The 16,469-nt window shown below is 51.4% G+C and overlaps 1 protein-coding gene across 2 annotated transcripts in view; it reads right to left on the bottom strand.

Annotated features, from left to right (window-relative positions):
- The window catches only part of EPHB2 (EPH receptor B2), a 184,575-nt gene that overhangs the window by 29,691 nt on the left and 138,415 nt on the right, over positions 1-16,469 (bottom strand). For both annotated transcript variants that reach the window (XM_053577033.1, XM_053577034.1), the window contains exons 5-6: positions 15,349-15,684; positions 1,007-1,131 (exon numbers count right to left, since the gene is read on the bottom strand). In XM_053577033.1, coding sequence (XP_053433008.1) covers positions 1,007-1,131; positions 15,349-15,684 — 461 coding nt within the window. The remainder of the gene's footprint in view (positions 1-1,006; positions 1,132-15,348; positions 15,685-16,469) is intronic.

The following is a 16,469-nucleotide window of genomic DNA, read 5'->3' as shown; positions in this document are numbered from 1 at the left end:
CGAGTCCAGTGCTCTTTCTACTACAAAAGGGGCTTCCAACCTTGGGTCCCTAAAGGGAGTAATACAGGTCTGATTTAAAATCATCCGTTTCTGCTTGGTGCCTATAGCACAATGGTTATGGTGCCAGTCACGTACACTTCAAACCCGGCTCAGGCCAGCTAAACAACAATGACATTTACAACCAAAAAATAGCCAGGCGTTGTGGTGGGTGCCTATAGTCCCAGCTACTTGGGAGGCTGAGGCAAGAGAATCACTTAAGCCCAAGAGTTTGAGGTTGCTGTGAGCTATGATGCCACAGCATTCTACCCAGGGCAACATAGTGAGACTCTATCTCAAAAATAGAAAATAAATCATCCCTTTCCTGGGCTCAGTGCCCGTAGCTCAGTGATTTTTAAAGGCACCAGCCACATGCACTGGGGCCGGTGGGTTCGAAGCCAGCCAGGGCCTGCTAAACAACAATGACAATAACAACAACAACAAATAGCCGGGGGCATTGTGGTGGGCACCTGTAGTCCCAGGTACTTGGGAGGCTACGCAAGAGAATTGCTTCAGTCCAAGAGTTGAAGGTTGCTGTGAACTGTGTACTGAGGGTGACATAGTGAAACTCTATCTCAAAAAAATATAAAATAAAATCACCCTTTCCCCATACAAAGGCCACCCAGGCACATGGAAACCAGGGTTTTAGAGCAACATGGAGAGAAGCTCCAGCTCTATCATCCCATACAGAAGCTCTTGTGCAGTTTCAAAGCTCTGCTAAAGGATAGGTGAATGACTGATTATTACTTACTAAGTGTGACTTTTAGGGAAAGCAGTCCTTTCCTACATCAGGCCCACTGAAGTTAAGATGAAAGGGGTCTTGGTGGGGAAAGGATATGACTGATGCACTTTCCCAAGGTCTGGCTGGGTCCCCCAGACCAGAAAAGCAAGACTCAGAGAGGTTAAGATACCTGCAGGTCTCACAGCCAGGGAAGGTGGGCAGTGGGGAGGGTGCTGGGTACATAGGTACCTTCTCATAGTACTGCAGCTCATAGTCCAGGATCACACCATTGGGCTGGTCTGGCTGGGACCACGACAGGGTGATGCTGTCCACTGTGCGGCTCACCTGATGCATGATGGACACGGCCGACGGAGCTGGAAGAGGGAGGCTAGAGGTCAGCGGTCAGGATAGGCATGAGAAGGAGCAGCTTCTGGCCTGGCCTTAGAGGTGCCCAGATAAATGGGGAGCTCTGGGGCCAGAGAGGGCAAGGTCCCTGGCCAAGGTCACACAGCCAGTCTGGGGGAGCTGACTGGGCAGAAGGGCTCATGCAAGACTTCTGGAGCTACTGCTGAGCTGTCTGGGGCACCAGCAGGTTACAGACACTAACTTCAGCCAGCCCTGAGGAAGTTTAGGCCACATTAAATCAAGAGAAACTATACATGGTGAAATGGTTAATTCAATGGTATGTTATGTAAGTTTTACCTCAATAAAATCAGCTCGTTAATCAATAAGTTCACTGCCCCCTCCCATCGGTTTTGTTAGTGTTCTCACACAGGATGATTAGATGAAGGAGACAAGAAGTTGGGGGGCTGTTTTCAGTGCTAGAAGGACGCTAAACAATAATTCAGCCTAATGCTCCCATTTTACAGAAAGAAACTGAAGTCTGGAGAGGGGTGTGAGCTGCCCAAGATTCAGAAATGGTTCAGGGTATGCAGCCTTTCCTCATTTCATGACATACTCCACCCTCCAAAAGGAGGTTTTACCTCCTTCTCAAATGGGTTTTACCTCCTTCTCAAATGGAACAAACCACACAAAGCACCTACTATGTGTAGACACGGTCCTGGGCCCTTTACACACTGTTTTCTTTCTTTCTTTCTTTCTTTATTTTTACACACTGTTTTCTGATCGATTGTTTATGAGGCAGAATTAGCCCCACTGACAAGTGAAGACACCGAAGTGCTGAGGGGCATGGGGCTTCCTGAGATCACAGTCAGAGGGAGCTAGGATTTGAACCCAGGTCTCCCTTTCTCCAGAGCAATGTTCATCACAGAGTAGGACTAGCTAGGGATGGACTCTGGACGTGATCCTCCCTATGGTGTGACCTAAGGTTGCATGGTCCCAACAGAGGCCAAGGGCTCTCCAGGGGCAGGAGCACCTCCTGCAGTCTCTCCTGGTCCCTGGGCAGGTCTGTGACAAGCAGATGTGCTGTCTCAGCCAACACAGCGGGTCCTGACAGCTGACCCTTCTCCTCCCAGCCCCAAATCCCACTGTGAGGGGCTCTGACCGTATAAACTGTGAACACAGAGCAGGATTGTAGAGGCTCAGGAGACATGAGCAGCAGGTGGGGTTTGGAGCCTGGAATTGGCTCACCTATTTCCTGCTGTTTCTGCCTCCAGATTCTCTCCCCTCCCAGGACCTGGCTTCCTCCTCTGCACCACGGGCCAGCCTGAAAGGCCTCTGAGGCCTGCAGCTCAGATGCTTCTTTCTGTCCTTCCTGGGCAGCCCTTGGCCTGGAGCTGGATCAACTTGGAGGCCAACGTGGGCCTGAGCCGGTTGACTTCCCTCTGACACTCCAAGGAGTGTGGAAAATTATCCTGAGACACTCCAGATGGGGTGGCAGCACCCATAGGCAGGACTTGGATGCTGATCCAGGTGTCCCTGATAAGTCCTGGGGGTCAGGGATCTGGTCAGTGCTCAGCATAGCACCTGGCAGGTGGCCAGCACTGTGAGCATTTGTGGGTGTCATTTGCCACTGGGCATTGAGCAGCTGACCTGTGACAGCTCATTTGATCCTTGCAACACCATGTGGGATGGGGCTTAATATATTTATCTTTACAGAGGAGGAAACAGAGGCTCAGAGAGTCACAGTGACTTCCTCAAGGTCACACAGCTGGTGAGCAGCTAAGCAGAGCCTGGAGTCGACTCATCCTGCCCCAGGTCTGCTCCCTGGGGGGGCCTCAAAGCAGTCCCAACTTCTGTCTCCTTTGTTCCCTGCCCCTGTCTCCTGCCCAGTGCTCCTGAAGGCACATGCTGAGGCTGCAGAGTGCTCCAGCCAGGACCTCCCACCAATCCCCAGAAAGGCTATCCAGCCTGGAGGTAGGGAGCCCTGAGGACAGAGTCCACAGACCTGTACACACTCCAACTCCTTTCACTGATGTGTGGCTCCAGCAGGTTCTCTTAACATCTCTGAGCCTCAGTTTCCCTACCTGTCAAATGGGAAGCCTTATCTGGCAAGGATGCAGAAATACACAGAAAGGTCCCAGTGTGGTGCTGGGCACCCTCCAGGAGGGAGATACTGTGAAAAACACTTCCATTCGTGGGGTTGCTACAGCACCAGCATGGTGTGGGGTGCCAGGGCATGGGAGGACAGCCTCATGGGTCCCTGCCTTCCAGGGCCTCACGGCTCAGAGGGAGACAGCATGTTCTCAACTCAGTGACACCTACCCTAGCCTGGGCACCATGCTAGGCATTGGGGCAGCTGTTAGATTCAGACTTGGTGTGGAAATCCTGGCTCCAAGCCCCATTTCAGGACTCAGCCAGGGTGATCTGGCCCCGAGCTAGGGCAGGCAATGTTCCATTCACACCTCTCCCTGCAAGTCACCTCCTAGCAATGAAGAAACTGGTAGAATGCATTCCTCTAGGTAAGTGTTTTTCAACCCTTTTTTTTTTTTTAAATCTCATAGCATACTTGAACCTATAGTTTAATTTCCATGGCACACTTAAATTATGTTGATTTAAAAAAAGTATAAAAAAGGGCGGCCCCTGTGGCTCAAGGAGTAGGGCGCCGGTCCCATATGCCGGAGGTGGTGAGTTCAAACCCAGCCCTGGCCAAAAACCAAAAAAAAAAAAAAGTATAAAAAAATAGAATATACTTACTGTACTTTGAACTTGTTTTGAAGATAATTTAATTAATGACCTTCAAAAATTTTCAGGAGTAGGGTGCCGGTCCCATATGCCGGAGGTGGCGGGTTCAAACCTAGCCCCAGCCAAAAACCAAAAAAAAAAAAAATTTTCACGGCACACATATGATCCTCTCAGGGCACACCAGTTGAAAACCACTGGTCTAGATTAGTGGATTAACTCTCTCAGCAGGCATGAGAATGACCCAGTGACTTTGTTAACATTCACTTTTCAGGGTTCCATCCTCCCCTCCCCCCCAGGTTCTGGGGTGGGGACTGTAATGTGCATTTCCAACAAGCTCCAGGGACGCTGACACTGCTGGTCTGTGGACCACACTTTGAGGAGTAGGGGATTCAGGGCCAGAGAAGAGAAGTGACTTGTCCAAGGCCACAGAGCAGGCAGTGGAGGGGCTGGGACTAGAGCCCAGAGCAGCTGAGTCCTGGTCTAGGGTGTGTCTATCCACGGCATTGCTCCTGGTGCCCTGGCTTCTGCTCTCACCAGCCCCCCTCATCTGCCCAGGCTGCACTTCTCACATGGGGCCCTGGCACTCACGGAGTCTCAGAGCAGTGGTACAAGATGATCTGCAGAGGGGCATAGACAAGGCTGCTTGGGTAGGTGGGAGGTCCTGGGTGCCCAGCCTAGGAGCGTGGCCTAGTCCTGAAGACACCGGACAGCCACAGGAGGACTGTAGCAGGGTGGCAACAAGCTTGTCATCTCATTCTGACAACCACTATATGCCTAGGATGTGCAGCCGGAGGGAAAGCCCACACGGTCACCAATTGACCAAATGCCTTCCCTCAGCTCACTTAACTCTCCCCTCAACCCTATGAGGCTGGCGTTATTGTTATACCCACTTTACAGACAAGGAAATGGAGGCAAAGAGGTGTCAATAACTTGCACACAGCAAACAATGGAGCTGGGATTTGAACCCAGGCCCACCCAGGCTGTTTCCTTTCCCCTCCACTGGCTGTAGCTGATGCTGTCTGGCCAGGGAGGTCTGGAAACCAGCAGACCTCTGAGGGCCCCTGAGGACACCCTGGTCCAGCTCCCATCCTGCTCCTGCACAGCTAACTAACTCCACCCTGCTCGGCTGACTCACTCACCACCCACTCAGCCTGCCTCAGCTCTGGGGTCTCAGCTGCTGGCAGAGGCAGGTCCCACACAGCCATGGGGGTCTGGGCCTGGCGGGCTTAGATGGCAGGCTTGGGTTACAGGCAGCGAACCCAGCCTCTGATCCCATAAGCCCTGTAACCCTGGGCGTGGCAAGGAGGCGGCATTTGCCAGGAAGATGATCAAGGCAGACCAGCAGGGGACTAGCAGGGCTGGCCTTTCTCCTGGAATCCAGGGGGATTAACAGCAGGGAAAAGGGAACAGCTGGATATTCTCCCACCCCTCCTGCTGCCCGCTGCCCACCCTGGGGTGTCAGGTTTCCCTGTAAGTTGGTCATCAGGGAATTCTGGTATTTTCAATTACCAGCCGGGCACACCAGCAGGGGGATAGGGTCATCGGTGCCCTGTGACCCTTGCAAGGAGATGGAACCCCAGGGAGCAAGCACAAAAGAGGCTTGTGGATAAGAGGGGCAGGGGAGGCTGGCCAGGCTGAGCCTGCTTGGCTGGAGCAGGTGGTCAGGGGCCCTGCTGCCCCCAGCAAACCCTGGGCGGGGAGTTCAGGCCTTTCCTCAGCTGAGACTTGGGGAAGAACCTTCCTTCTGTGTGCCTCCGTTTCCTTCCCAGGGCATGAAGGGGCTGGACAAGGTGGTCTCAAAGGGCCTTCTAGGACTAGGACCCCAGTGCAGGACAGGGAACCAGGTGGCCTGTGACCCTGGCTACTGCAAGTAGGGTTTGGGGGTTGGTTCATCTTTGCCTCCACGCCCTGAGCTCTGAGGAAGGAAGGAGACCCCTACCCTTTTCCTAAGCAGAAGACCCCATGAGCTAAAGGGGCAGGGAGAGGTTGCTGGGCATTGGGCAGTCTGAGAGCCCACCCCAAGGCCCAGAATCGCAAGCCTCTCTCTGACACCTTTACTCCCTGTTGGCGGTCTTCAGTGGCCTCACCACACCTGGAATAAAACTCAGACACTCTAGCATGACCTGCAAGGCCCACCTGTCCGGCACCTGCCACTTCACTTGGCTCCGCCCCGGGCTTCCGAACACCATCCCCACTGGGCCACCAAAGGTACTGAAGTTATTCCTGCCTCAGGGCCTTGGCCCCACAGTGCTTCTGCCTGAAAGCCAAATCCTTCTCTTTATTTAGATCTCAGCTCAAATGCCACCTCCTCGGACACGCCCTCCCTGACTACCTCCTGTCGCCTCCATCTTGCACCTGTTTATTTTCTTTATAGCACCAACAACCATCTGAAGGCAGGGGCCCTGTCTCTCATCCAGTTCTATATCCCCAGTGCTTGGAACGCTGTGTGGCTCCCAGTAGGCACTTGACCAGTATTTACAGGAGGAGAAAAGGAAGGAATGAGGGAGGGAGGAGGGAAGTGAGAGGATGAGGGTGGGAGGAAGAGAGACAGGAAGGGAGGGCAGGCGGTCTTCCCTTTTCTAGTTCCTTCTGGAACCTGACCACCTTGTGGGCTGGGGCAGCAGTTCCCAGCAGTCAGTGGAGGCAGCATGGCTCATATGACAGCCACTAACAATGCGCCCTCGACCTCAGGGCTACCTGCAGTTGTGACATGCAGCTGTGACACTGGCCTCTTGTTGGCAGGCCAGTCTATGATAATCGCGACAATTGCTTGCCTTCTCCAGGGTCTGTAGCAGGGACGCTGTTCTCAGGATGGGACTCAGAATTCCCAGCCAGTCATGGGACAGCTGCTTTGGGAATGTTGCTCTCTCAAAACAAGCAGCAACGTAGTCAACTTCCAATGCTCCCACTGCAATTCTGGGTGACCCGGTGACTTCTCACAACAGAATTTTCGCACATCAAACTCTTCTGGAAAATGGGCCTTTGTTTCTTTCTGATACGACCAAGGCTCTTAGAGGATGGGATAGACCAGAACAAAAGGGAAAGGTAGGAAGTGGTGCTAGGGTGGGAGGTACTGGGTATCTCCTGGCCAAGAAAGTTTGAGAAACACAGAGTTCTACATCCCTGCTTGTACAGAGTCAGGCTGTAAACTTGTTTATTCAAGGCTCTGAGAAGTCCTGCAAGGGAGAAACCCAGTTAACTTGGTTTAATGTGGGAGTCTTAGTCTCATTTGCCTTCAGGAACATTTTTTTTCATTACCGTTATCAATGTATTTTGGAACTAACAATCTGTGGAATATATTAAACAAGTCAAAAAATTGGGTCCAGGAAACATCATCACTGTCTAGGGTAGCAAGTGGCTCTTCCTCTGCTCATTCATCCTGCCCTTGGTTCAGCGTATATTTATCAGAGCCTAGCCAGTACCAGGCCCCTTCCTCACAATCAGAGGGAGTAGGAGTTAATAATCCTCATTTTAAAGTTGAGGAAAGGAACAGTCAGGTAGCAAGGCTGGAAGCATCGTGTGGGACTTCTAGGAAGTCTCCTCAAAAGGGAGGGCCTCTACCCTTCTCATTCTCCTTGCATCCTGCTACCTGAGATGGAGATGTGATAGCTGGAGGTCTTGTAGCCATTTTAGTCCATAAGGACAACAAGCTGTGTGCTGAGGACTGTGGATCCCTAATGATTCCATGGAGTTGTCATAACCCCTGTCTTCTGACATTCTTTTTTTTTGAGACAGAGTCTCACTTTGTTGCCTCTGGTTGAATGCTGTGGCATCATAGCTCACAGCAACCTCAGACTCCTGGGCTCAAGTGATTTTCTTACCTCAGCCTCCCCAGTAGCTGGGATGACAGGTGCCTGCGACAATGTCTGGCTGTTTTTAGAGACAGGGGTCTCACTCTGGCTCAGGCTGGTCTTGAACTCGTGAGCCCAGGCGATATACCTGCCTTGGCCTCCCAGTATGCTGGGATTACAGACGTGAGCTACCATGCCCAGCCTCTCTGACGTCCTTTACACACAAGAAAAAGAAAACTGCATTTTGTCTAAGCCGCTATGTTAGACTGGCTGTTAATATCCATCCTGCCATCCTGCCCCTGTGTCTGTACTTTTTGTCCTTAACTTGTGTAGTCCTCTCTCTCTGACTCTGGGCTTGGCCACCAGGATATAAGCAAACAGGACATAAGCAGACGTGTGAAGAAGGCCCGGCAGGTATCTGCAGGCTGTCTTGGTTCCCTGTGGCTGACCGAGACCATGTCCAGGACAACCTGCTGGAGGCCGAGACATGGTGGAACAGTTTTGTTCTAGCTGTCCTCCTTGGGGCCAGTCCAGCAGGAACCCCCAAACACGCACTACAGAGCTCTGAAAAAATCCAAAGAGCTGCTGGGTGACTCGGAGCAGGCAGACCACAAACATAAGAATGTCCCTCACCAGGACCAGAATGACCAGCCAGCCAGCCCCAAGCCTCCTGAGCTGGGTAAGTGCTTTCTTGCTTCATGCTCTGGGTTTTGTGGTTGATTGTTAACTAGCATTGTTGTGGCAGCGGCTAGCTCTTCATTTTCTTCCTGTAATATGCAGCCAAACCCAATCCTAAATGAGGCTCTGGGCCAGCAGGGCCTTCCCTGCAGAATGCCTGGGAGGATCAAAAAGGAAGATGCCTGCAGAGGGCTCAGCCCGTGGAGGGAAGTGCCCTCTCCCTATCTCTTATTTTCTCTCTCTCTCAGCCCTCGTTTCCCCCAGCATGGGCTCATGGGGGGCTCTCTTGGCCCATTTCTCTCTGATCCTTTTGGCTCCCCAGGGAGACAAGTAGGTGAATACATGTTCATGCCAGTTCCAGAGACTAAGCCATGTGTGCCCGCCCCACAGCAGGGAGGGAGGATCAGAGAACTTAAGTGGCAGAAAAGGCTTTGGAGAGTTAAAAGTCTTTCCATGAGAAAGTCATGTGGTGTGGTGTCACAGAGACCAAGCCAGGCTGCTGGGGACCTGCTCTGCCAAGGACCTGCTGTGTAATCTTGGGCAGCAACTTAGGAACCTCTTTGGGCCTCAGTTTTCTCTCTAAAACAGCAGTTCTCAACCTGTGGGTCGTGACCCACAGGAACTGTATTAAAGGGCTGCAGCATTAGGAAGGTTGAGAACCACAGCTCTAAAAGGAGATGTTTGCACTAGATGAACTCTAAGGCCTCTGCCAATGCCGACGTGTTTTAACTTAAGTTACCTTCTGTCACAGGCAGAATGATGACCTTCCAAAGATGTCCACGATCTAATCTCTGGGATCTGTGAATATGCTACCGTATTTGTCAAAAGGGACTTTGCAGAGAGTAAAGTTACAACCTTGAGATGGGGAGATTTTCCTGGATTACCCAGGTAGACCCAGTTTAATCACTTGAGTCCTTAAAAGAGAATTCTTCCCAGAAGAGTCAGAGAACCGGTCAGCTGGACAGTGGGAAGGACTTAATGCCCTGTTGGTGCTTCTGAGATTTTAAGAGCTCTAGTCAAGGGTCCAAGAAAGGCCAGGAGGAGCTCAGGGAAGCCCCCAGGAAACAAAGAAACAGAGACCTCATTCCTACTACTGCGTGGAAATGAATTCTGCTAGCAAACGCCAGTAAGCCAGGAGATAAATCACCCCTTTGCACCATCAGAAAGGAACACGATCCTGCCAACACTGATTTTAGCCTGATGAGATCCATGCTGGATTTCTGACCCTACAGAACTGTAAGATGATAAATGTGTGTTGTTTTGAGTTGCTAAATTGGTGGAATTTTGTGATGGCAGTAACAGGAAACTAAGCCTAGCTGCCATGTCCTGTCCACCCACTATGTGCCTGTCCACGTTATTGTTATTTCCCCTGGGGAAATCGGCAAAGCCGGAATGATAGATAAATGCCCGCTTTGTAGGTGATGAACTGATACTCAGAGAAGTGAGGTCCCTTATATAGCCTGGCCACACAGCTTGGAATAGGCTGCCCAGGATGAGGCTGAGTTTGTCAGGCCTGGCTCTGATGCCTTTTCTCCAACATGAGCTCCTAGGACGTGATGGGGAAGAGCTCTTTAAGTGGTCCACCCACTGTTCATTATGGATGAACAAAGGCTGTGGACATCCAGGCAGATCGTGGTGTGGATGGCCCTGCCACATCTCTGCAGAAAGCACAGGTCTAGCCAATACTGGGCCCTGAGTATGCAGGGATGTGATTATTCAGGCTCCGTCACTTCCTGCCTGGGTGACCATCACTGACCTCTCAAAGCCTCACTTTCCTTTCACCCATAAAACAGGATGACAACAGGACCCACCTCATGGTGTTGTTGTGAGGACTCGTTATTAAGGGCTGAGTGCGGTGCCCAGCACGTTTCAACACTTGGCAAATGTGAGCTGGATTTGTGATTAGAGGAATAGGGAATGATGTCCGTGTTTTGAGAGCCTACCTGTGCCGGGCAACCTGCGAGGTACAGGTATACATTAGCTGAAATCCCCGCAGAAGTCTTCCAAGGAGGGAGTGAAGATGCTCTTGAGGAAGACATGATGAGCACACGCTAAGTGGCTTGTCCAAGGCCACGTGCTGGGGCCTAGCCAGGCTTGATGCAAAGCCAAGACCTGCTGCCTGGGTGCAAAGCCCAAACCCTTCCCACCACCTCTGGAACCTGGCTGAGGTGGGGATGTTCAGGGTCTGCACAGGGTGAGATCCTTGAAGGGCTTAGGCTATCTCTGGTACAGCCCTGGGGTTACAGTCAAGAGTACTGGACAGATTCCCTAAGGACAAGCCCAGTGCTACTGAAATGCTGTACCCCGGCGCCCCAGGTCTGCATGTCTCCATTAATCATTCAGATCTCAGATTAAATGTACTTCCTTAGAGAACTCTCCTCTGCCTACGGAGGCCCACCTTCCCTCTGTCCCTCTCTAGTGTCATTTTGTTTGTGCTGAGGGGCAGGAGGGTGGCGTGGCCGACTCTGGACACTGGCCTGACTCCAGGACATGCCGCTTCCCACAGAGTGGCCCTGGGAATGCGGCTTGACCGTCCTCAGCCTGCTTCTCTTCCTTCAAGCCCAGCCCATGGGCAGGACTCATGAACAAGAGGTGGAAAGGCATTCTGGAAAGGCAGAATGAGGTTCGAAGGCAGCACGACGGCTTTATGAAGTCAGGAGACAGTTCTGGCCCTGCTGAACGCCAAGGGATTGTGAGCAAGGCCCAGTCACTAGCCCCAAAGAAATACTTTTTCCTTTTAAGGTAACGAGCTAACTATTTATATATTGAATTTTAGGGTTGGTTGAAAACCGACCACTGAATGCATTTGAGTGGAAATCAGGTCCCCAGCCTTATTTTCCAGCCTTATTGCCCTTCTCCACACCCCACCTCACTCCATGCTTCTCTGAACTCTTCTGCAAATGCTCATTGAGCATTCACTGTGGTATGTCCCCCTGTAGGTGCCGGGAAAACCGTGGTGAGGAAAAGCAGACTCTCTCTCATACCACTGAGTGGTGATGGTGGGGGAGACAGACAGGAACTAAATGATCGATGACCTAAGGCTAAAGTTTCAACCACAGGAACTTGAAGGCCATAGTGCGGGGGCTGGGCAGGGAGGAGTCTGACCAAGTCAGAAGGTCTGTGAAATACACCAAGGTCTGAAGGAAGAGTGGGTAGGAAGGCCTTCCTGTGGGCGGGAACAGCATGTGCAAAGACCCGGTGGCAGAGGAACCTGGTACTTAGGAAGAACCCTCCCTCTAGCTGCCTCTTGCACTAGGCCACTTTCCTCCCTGCATGATTCCATTTCTGCTTGTTAGAATCCCCTCCATTCTCCACAGCCAGGCTCAAATCTCTCCTCTTCCAGTAAGCCTTCCAGGATGTACCCTTTTCTCATTACCCAGGAGAAAGGATCTCTCCCACCAGGGCCCTCACTCATGCTATGTTGTATGTGGACTCAGCGTTCATGTCTCATCTCTCCAACTAGGACATTATTTGCAAAAGCAGGTACTGTGTTGTCTCCAGTGTAGTCGGGAGTCACATGGTCCTGGGTTTAGACTCCAGTAAAGGCCACTTAGTAGTGAGACTCTGCATAAATAACTCTTCCTCTCTGAGGCTCAGTTTCCTCATCTGGCAAAGGGGATAACGTAAGAGTGTAGCCTGTCCACACTGCCCCCAGCAGGGCTCTGAGCAGCTGTGAGAGAATAGGCTTGTCAGGGGTTTGGAGCATAGAGGACAGGGGAAAAGGTTTGCTATAATCCAGAGAGCCTTAAGCCACTTGTTAGAAATTCATATTCTCAGGTCCCACTCCTGGGGTTCTGACTCAGCAGGTTTGGGGTAGTAGAGACAAGAAGACTATATTCTTTTTTTTCTTTTTTTTTGAGACAGAGTCTCACTCTGTTACCTTGGTAGAGTGCCTTCTATTATAGCTCACAGCAACTTCAAACTCTTGGGCTCAGGAGATCCCTTTGCCTCAGCCTCCTTAGTAGCTGGGACTACAGGCACCTGCCACAAAAATTGGCTAATTTTTCTATTTTCAGTAGAGACAGGGTCTCACTCTTGCTGAGGCTGATCTTGAGCAATCTACCCACCTTGGCCTCCCAGCGTGCTATGATTATAGGCATGAACCATCACACCTGGCCAAGAAGCCCATGTTCTAAAAAACACTCCCATATAGTCTGGATCTACAATTTGGTGGGGAAACTGCGGCCCAGGGGGAAGAAGTAATTTTCATGTGTGTGCTAGATTAGATGAACTAGGTTCTTTTTCCCCTGGGACAGGATTATGCACCTCCATCCTTTGATGAGTAACCTTGCAGGGCAAGAGCAGCACAGGCTTCTCTGCCCCCTGATGCTGGGCCAGGCCATGGGACTGATTTTGCTGCTGAGCTAAGGGCAGCTGTTTGTGTGACATGGCTCCTCCATGCTCCCACTCTCTTCCTTGAGAGAGACAAACCTGGGGTGGCTGCTGGTCCAAAGAGACACATAAACAGGCTAAACACAGCCCCCATTTTGGAGTCCCAGCCAGCATAGAGAACCTGGCCAAAATAGCCCAACCCTAGCTGACCCACAGACAAGTGCATGAGAAAATATTAATCAATATTTACTTTTGTAAATGACTCTATTTTGTTACGCAGCATTATTTGCAGCAATAGCTGACTAATACACTAAGGTCAATGGCAAGCAATTACTTGCTCCTAATCCAGTGCTGTTTCTGGCTGCTTCTCAGCCTTTCAATCCTCAGGGCTTCCCATGTGTCCCCATTCCTTGGAAGCCCCTCACTTCTATACTCTGCCCATCTCTACTCTCTGGGGATATCCTTCTCCAGATAGCAGGGGCTCATCCCAGAAGCCCAGACCCCAACCCTTGCTGCTAAAGAGCTATTGCTTCTAAAGTAGGCAGTTCCATCCTCAGGGTTCCCAGATGGATGAGAGGAAGCCCCTATATCTAGGGATAGGGTTCTGAGAGCTTCTCTTTTGGCTTCTCCCAGTTAAAAAGAGCTCCGTCCCCTCCACACACATTGGGAGCCAAGCTCAGAGCTTTGTTGAGCCAGAGAGACTCATGGCTGAGGCTTTATAACCTGTTAGGTGTCTTTGCCACAACCTGCTCGCTTTGAGGGGTTCTCTCAAATTGCCTGCCTTGACTTAGCAGCCCTCCAGACTGAGCTTGTCTGAGTGGAGCTTAAATGCACCCAGGGTCCTGCAAGAGGATAGGCACACGCTCACAAATATTCCCTCTCAGCCACAGCAATACCACAGACATTCACAAACCACACTCCTTCTCAGACTCAAACACACAGACAGGTAGAGCTGCACTCAGATATATAAACTCCCGTTCAGATGCACAACACCCCCAGCTCCAGCCCCCAGGCAACCTCAGGTTGAGACACACCCAGGCTCATGAATGCTTATATAAATAAGAAGACACATGGCCACGGTCACATGTGTTACAAACACATGTAGACACACCCATAAAAATACAGACTCATGTGCACAATCAGACCCACAGCCAAACTCAGGTTCCTTAGACACACCCTGGACGTCGGCAAAGCACTAGAGTCCATTAGACCTAGTCAATTCCTGCCTCTCACTCTTCCTGGCTTTGTGACTTAACTTATCTGAGCGTCATCTGTGAAATGAGGACACAAACGCCTCCTTCTCAGGGAGGCCCAGGGGCATGCAGTGAGGTCCTGTGCGTACAGCACCCCTCAATCAGATGGAGATGGCTGTCCCCTCCCCTTGCACAGCCTTGTATGTGCCCTTCCTGATTCTCAGAATCCCTTTTCTTTTGTTTGCTCCCTTCAACCTTCTATTGGTCCTTCTAACTGCAGGCTAAATCCCACCTCCTCCAGGAAGCCCTCCTGGGCCTCCCCTGGACCTGTGTGCTTACTGTGTGGGTCCCACTTTGCATCAGGAAGATTAGCTGGGCAACCCATCCCCTTTCCCTCCTGCAGTCTGGCCTCTCAGGCTCTTCCTCAAGCCTTGCTCGGCCCTTGCCCACTGCAGGTGCATGGCAAAGGATGCTGAGTAAACAACTGAGGTGTCCCCTCACAGTGTCCACTATAGGATCTTCTACCCAAGGGTACACTAATGTTCTTGATAATAATAATCTCAGGTGGCCTCAGAGGCTGGGAAGCATCTCTGGGACTTGGGCTCATGTCACCCTGAGGATATGGTCTTGGTAGAGACATGAGGCCAGGAGCTAAGCGGCGTGAGCTGAGAAGAGAATGGCGTGGGGGTTAGACTGCAATGTTCACCAACTTTTTTTTTTTGCTGTACAGGAAAGGAGGGCAGAGCATGGCAGATGACATGGGGCTACAGGAAGGATTATTAAAGGTGAGTGTAAAGAGAAGTTTTGCTAGAGTCCGACTGGAGTGGGCTTAGGGTCACAGAAAGCACTTGTCATGAAAACTGCTGGATGGCCACCCCACTCCATCTCCCACCTTCCACAGCGATAGAGGTTCAAGTTAGGCTGGGAGATAGAATGTCACCTGGCTCCCCGTGTCTCGGTGAAGCTGTGTGACCAAGGTCTTGTGAATGGAATGTGTGCAGAAGTGGCGGGAGGTACTTCTGCCCACCTTGCTCAACACATCCCTGCTGCCCTGGCTTTTCTTGCTCCGCTCACAGATGTCCCCGTGACTCAGCAGGCTCTGTGCAGACGAGGAGCAGGGAGGGTGGTGAAGTGACAGAGAAGGAACTTGGGTCCTTAAATCTCCGAGTGGATCAGAGCCACCCCACTAACCTGGGCTGCTCACCTCTGGACTCTCACAGGGAAGAAAAATAAATCTCTGTGTTCTTCAAGCCACCAAACGTTGGGTCTTTTTGTCATAGCAACTTAACTTTTACCTTCAATAACATGTGCTCGACAAATGGTAGAAATTATTATAAATATCACTACAGTGGAGTGGTGGCACTTACTCTCCCAGGGGGTTGGGTTACATGAAAAGCCTTTGAAAAGAAGGAATCACTCGGCAGATGCGAGGGAGTCTTTCACCAGGGCTGGCAGGACACTGTTCGGCACGGCATGACAGGGCACTCCCCCGGCCAGCGTTTGAAGTGCTTACCTGCTTGGTTGGTGGTGATGTTCACGGAGGCAAACTGAGGTGAGAAGGGGCTCTGGTCAGTGACGCCGTTCACGGCCTGGATCTCAAAGGTGTACTGAGTGTGGGCCAGCAGGTCGCTGATGTAGATGCGGGGCTCCGTCAGGCCCAACTGGCGCGGTGCGTACTGCACATTGTCCCCACAGCGGGTGCAGGCGCCCCGGCCCGAGCCGCAGCTTTTGCAGATGATGTTGTAGACGAGATCCTCCCGGCCTCCAGAGTCACGGGGAGGGGTCCACTCCAACATGAGGGAGGTCTCATTGACACTGGAAATCACAGCCTGGGGTGCAGAGGGGATGGCTGGGGAGGGGAAGAGTTGTTAGTCTATGGGGGCTGGGGGCGCTGCTGTTCCCCACGAGACCAGCTCCAGCCCAGGCCTCCCAAAGGACTACACAAGAGATGTTTCCAGAATATAACTTATCCTCCTGAACATCTGCTTAAATCTTTCCTTCCATGTTCCAGTCTCCTCAGTCCTCAGTACTGGGGACGGTCTTTTTGTGTCTGCCATTACACCTGCCCAATATCTATTTTCTCATTCTTATAACGCCCAACTTCATTCCTAGTGTCAATATGTCCAGCTGAAAGAAGACATTTTCCAGCCTCCTGTGATTAAGGGCTGGCCACTGATATAGATCTGAAGTTGCTGAATAGAACTGTTTCTGTTTTCTAAGAAGATAGACAGATGTCTGTTGCCTAAAATGTGTGTGATGGCTGGAACTTCAGCAGCCATGTTGGACTATGAAGTGGCCTTAAGAATAGAAAACACATTCTCTGGATGGCAGAAAGAGCCAGATCCCAGAGACCACTGTGGATTTACCATATTATTCCAGGACTGCCTACCTTGGGCTCTTTTTTTTGTGAGAGAACAAATCTGTATGGTTTGAGCTGCTGGGGTCAGATCTGTCACTTGCAGACACCATTCTTGCCTGACACAGGGGTCGTATTACTGTCCTTTTTCTCATCCCTTTCCTAGAGAACTTTGGCCTGTGATTGAGGCAGCTGCTGCCAGGTTAGAACATTGGGTGGCCTATTCTTCTATAGACCTGGGTTAGTTCTCCTCCTGCCAAGTCCCGCATCCCCTGTCC

This window comes from Nycticebus coucang, chromosome 22, assembly GCF_027406575.1.
Source record: "Nycticebus coucang isolate mNycCou1 chromosome 22, mNycCou1.pri, whole genome shotgun sequence".
NCBI classification, from domain to species: Eukaryota; Metazoa; Chordata; class Mammalia; order Primates; family Lorisidae; genus Nycticebus; species Nycticebus coucang.
This window is presented reverse-complemented; position numbering and strand designations above follow the sequence as displayed.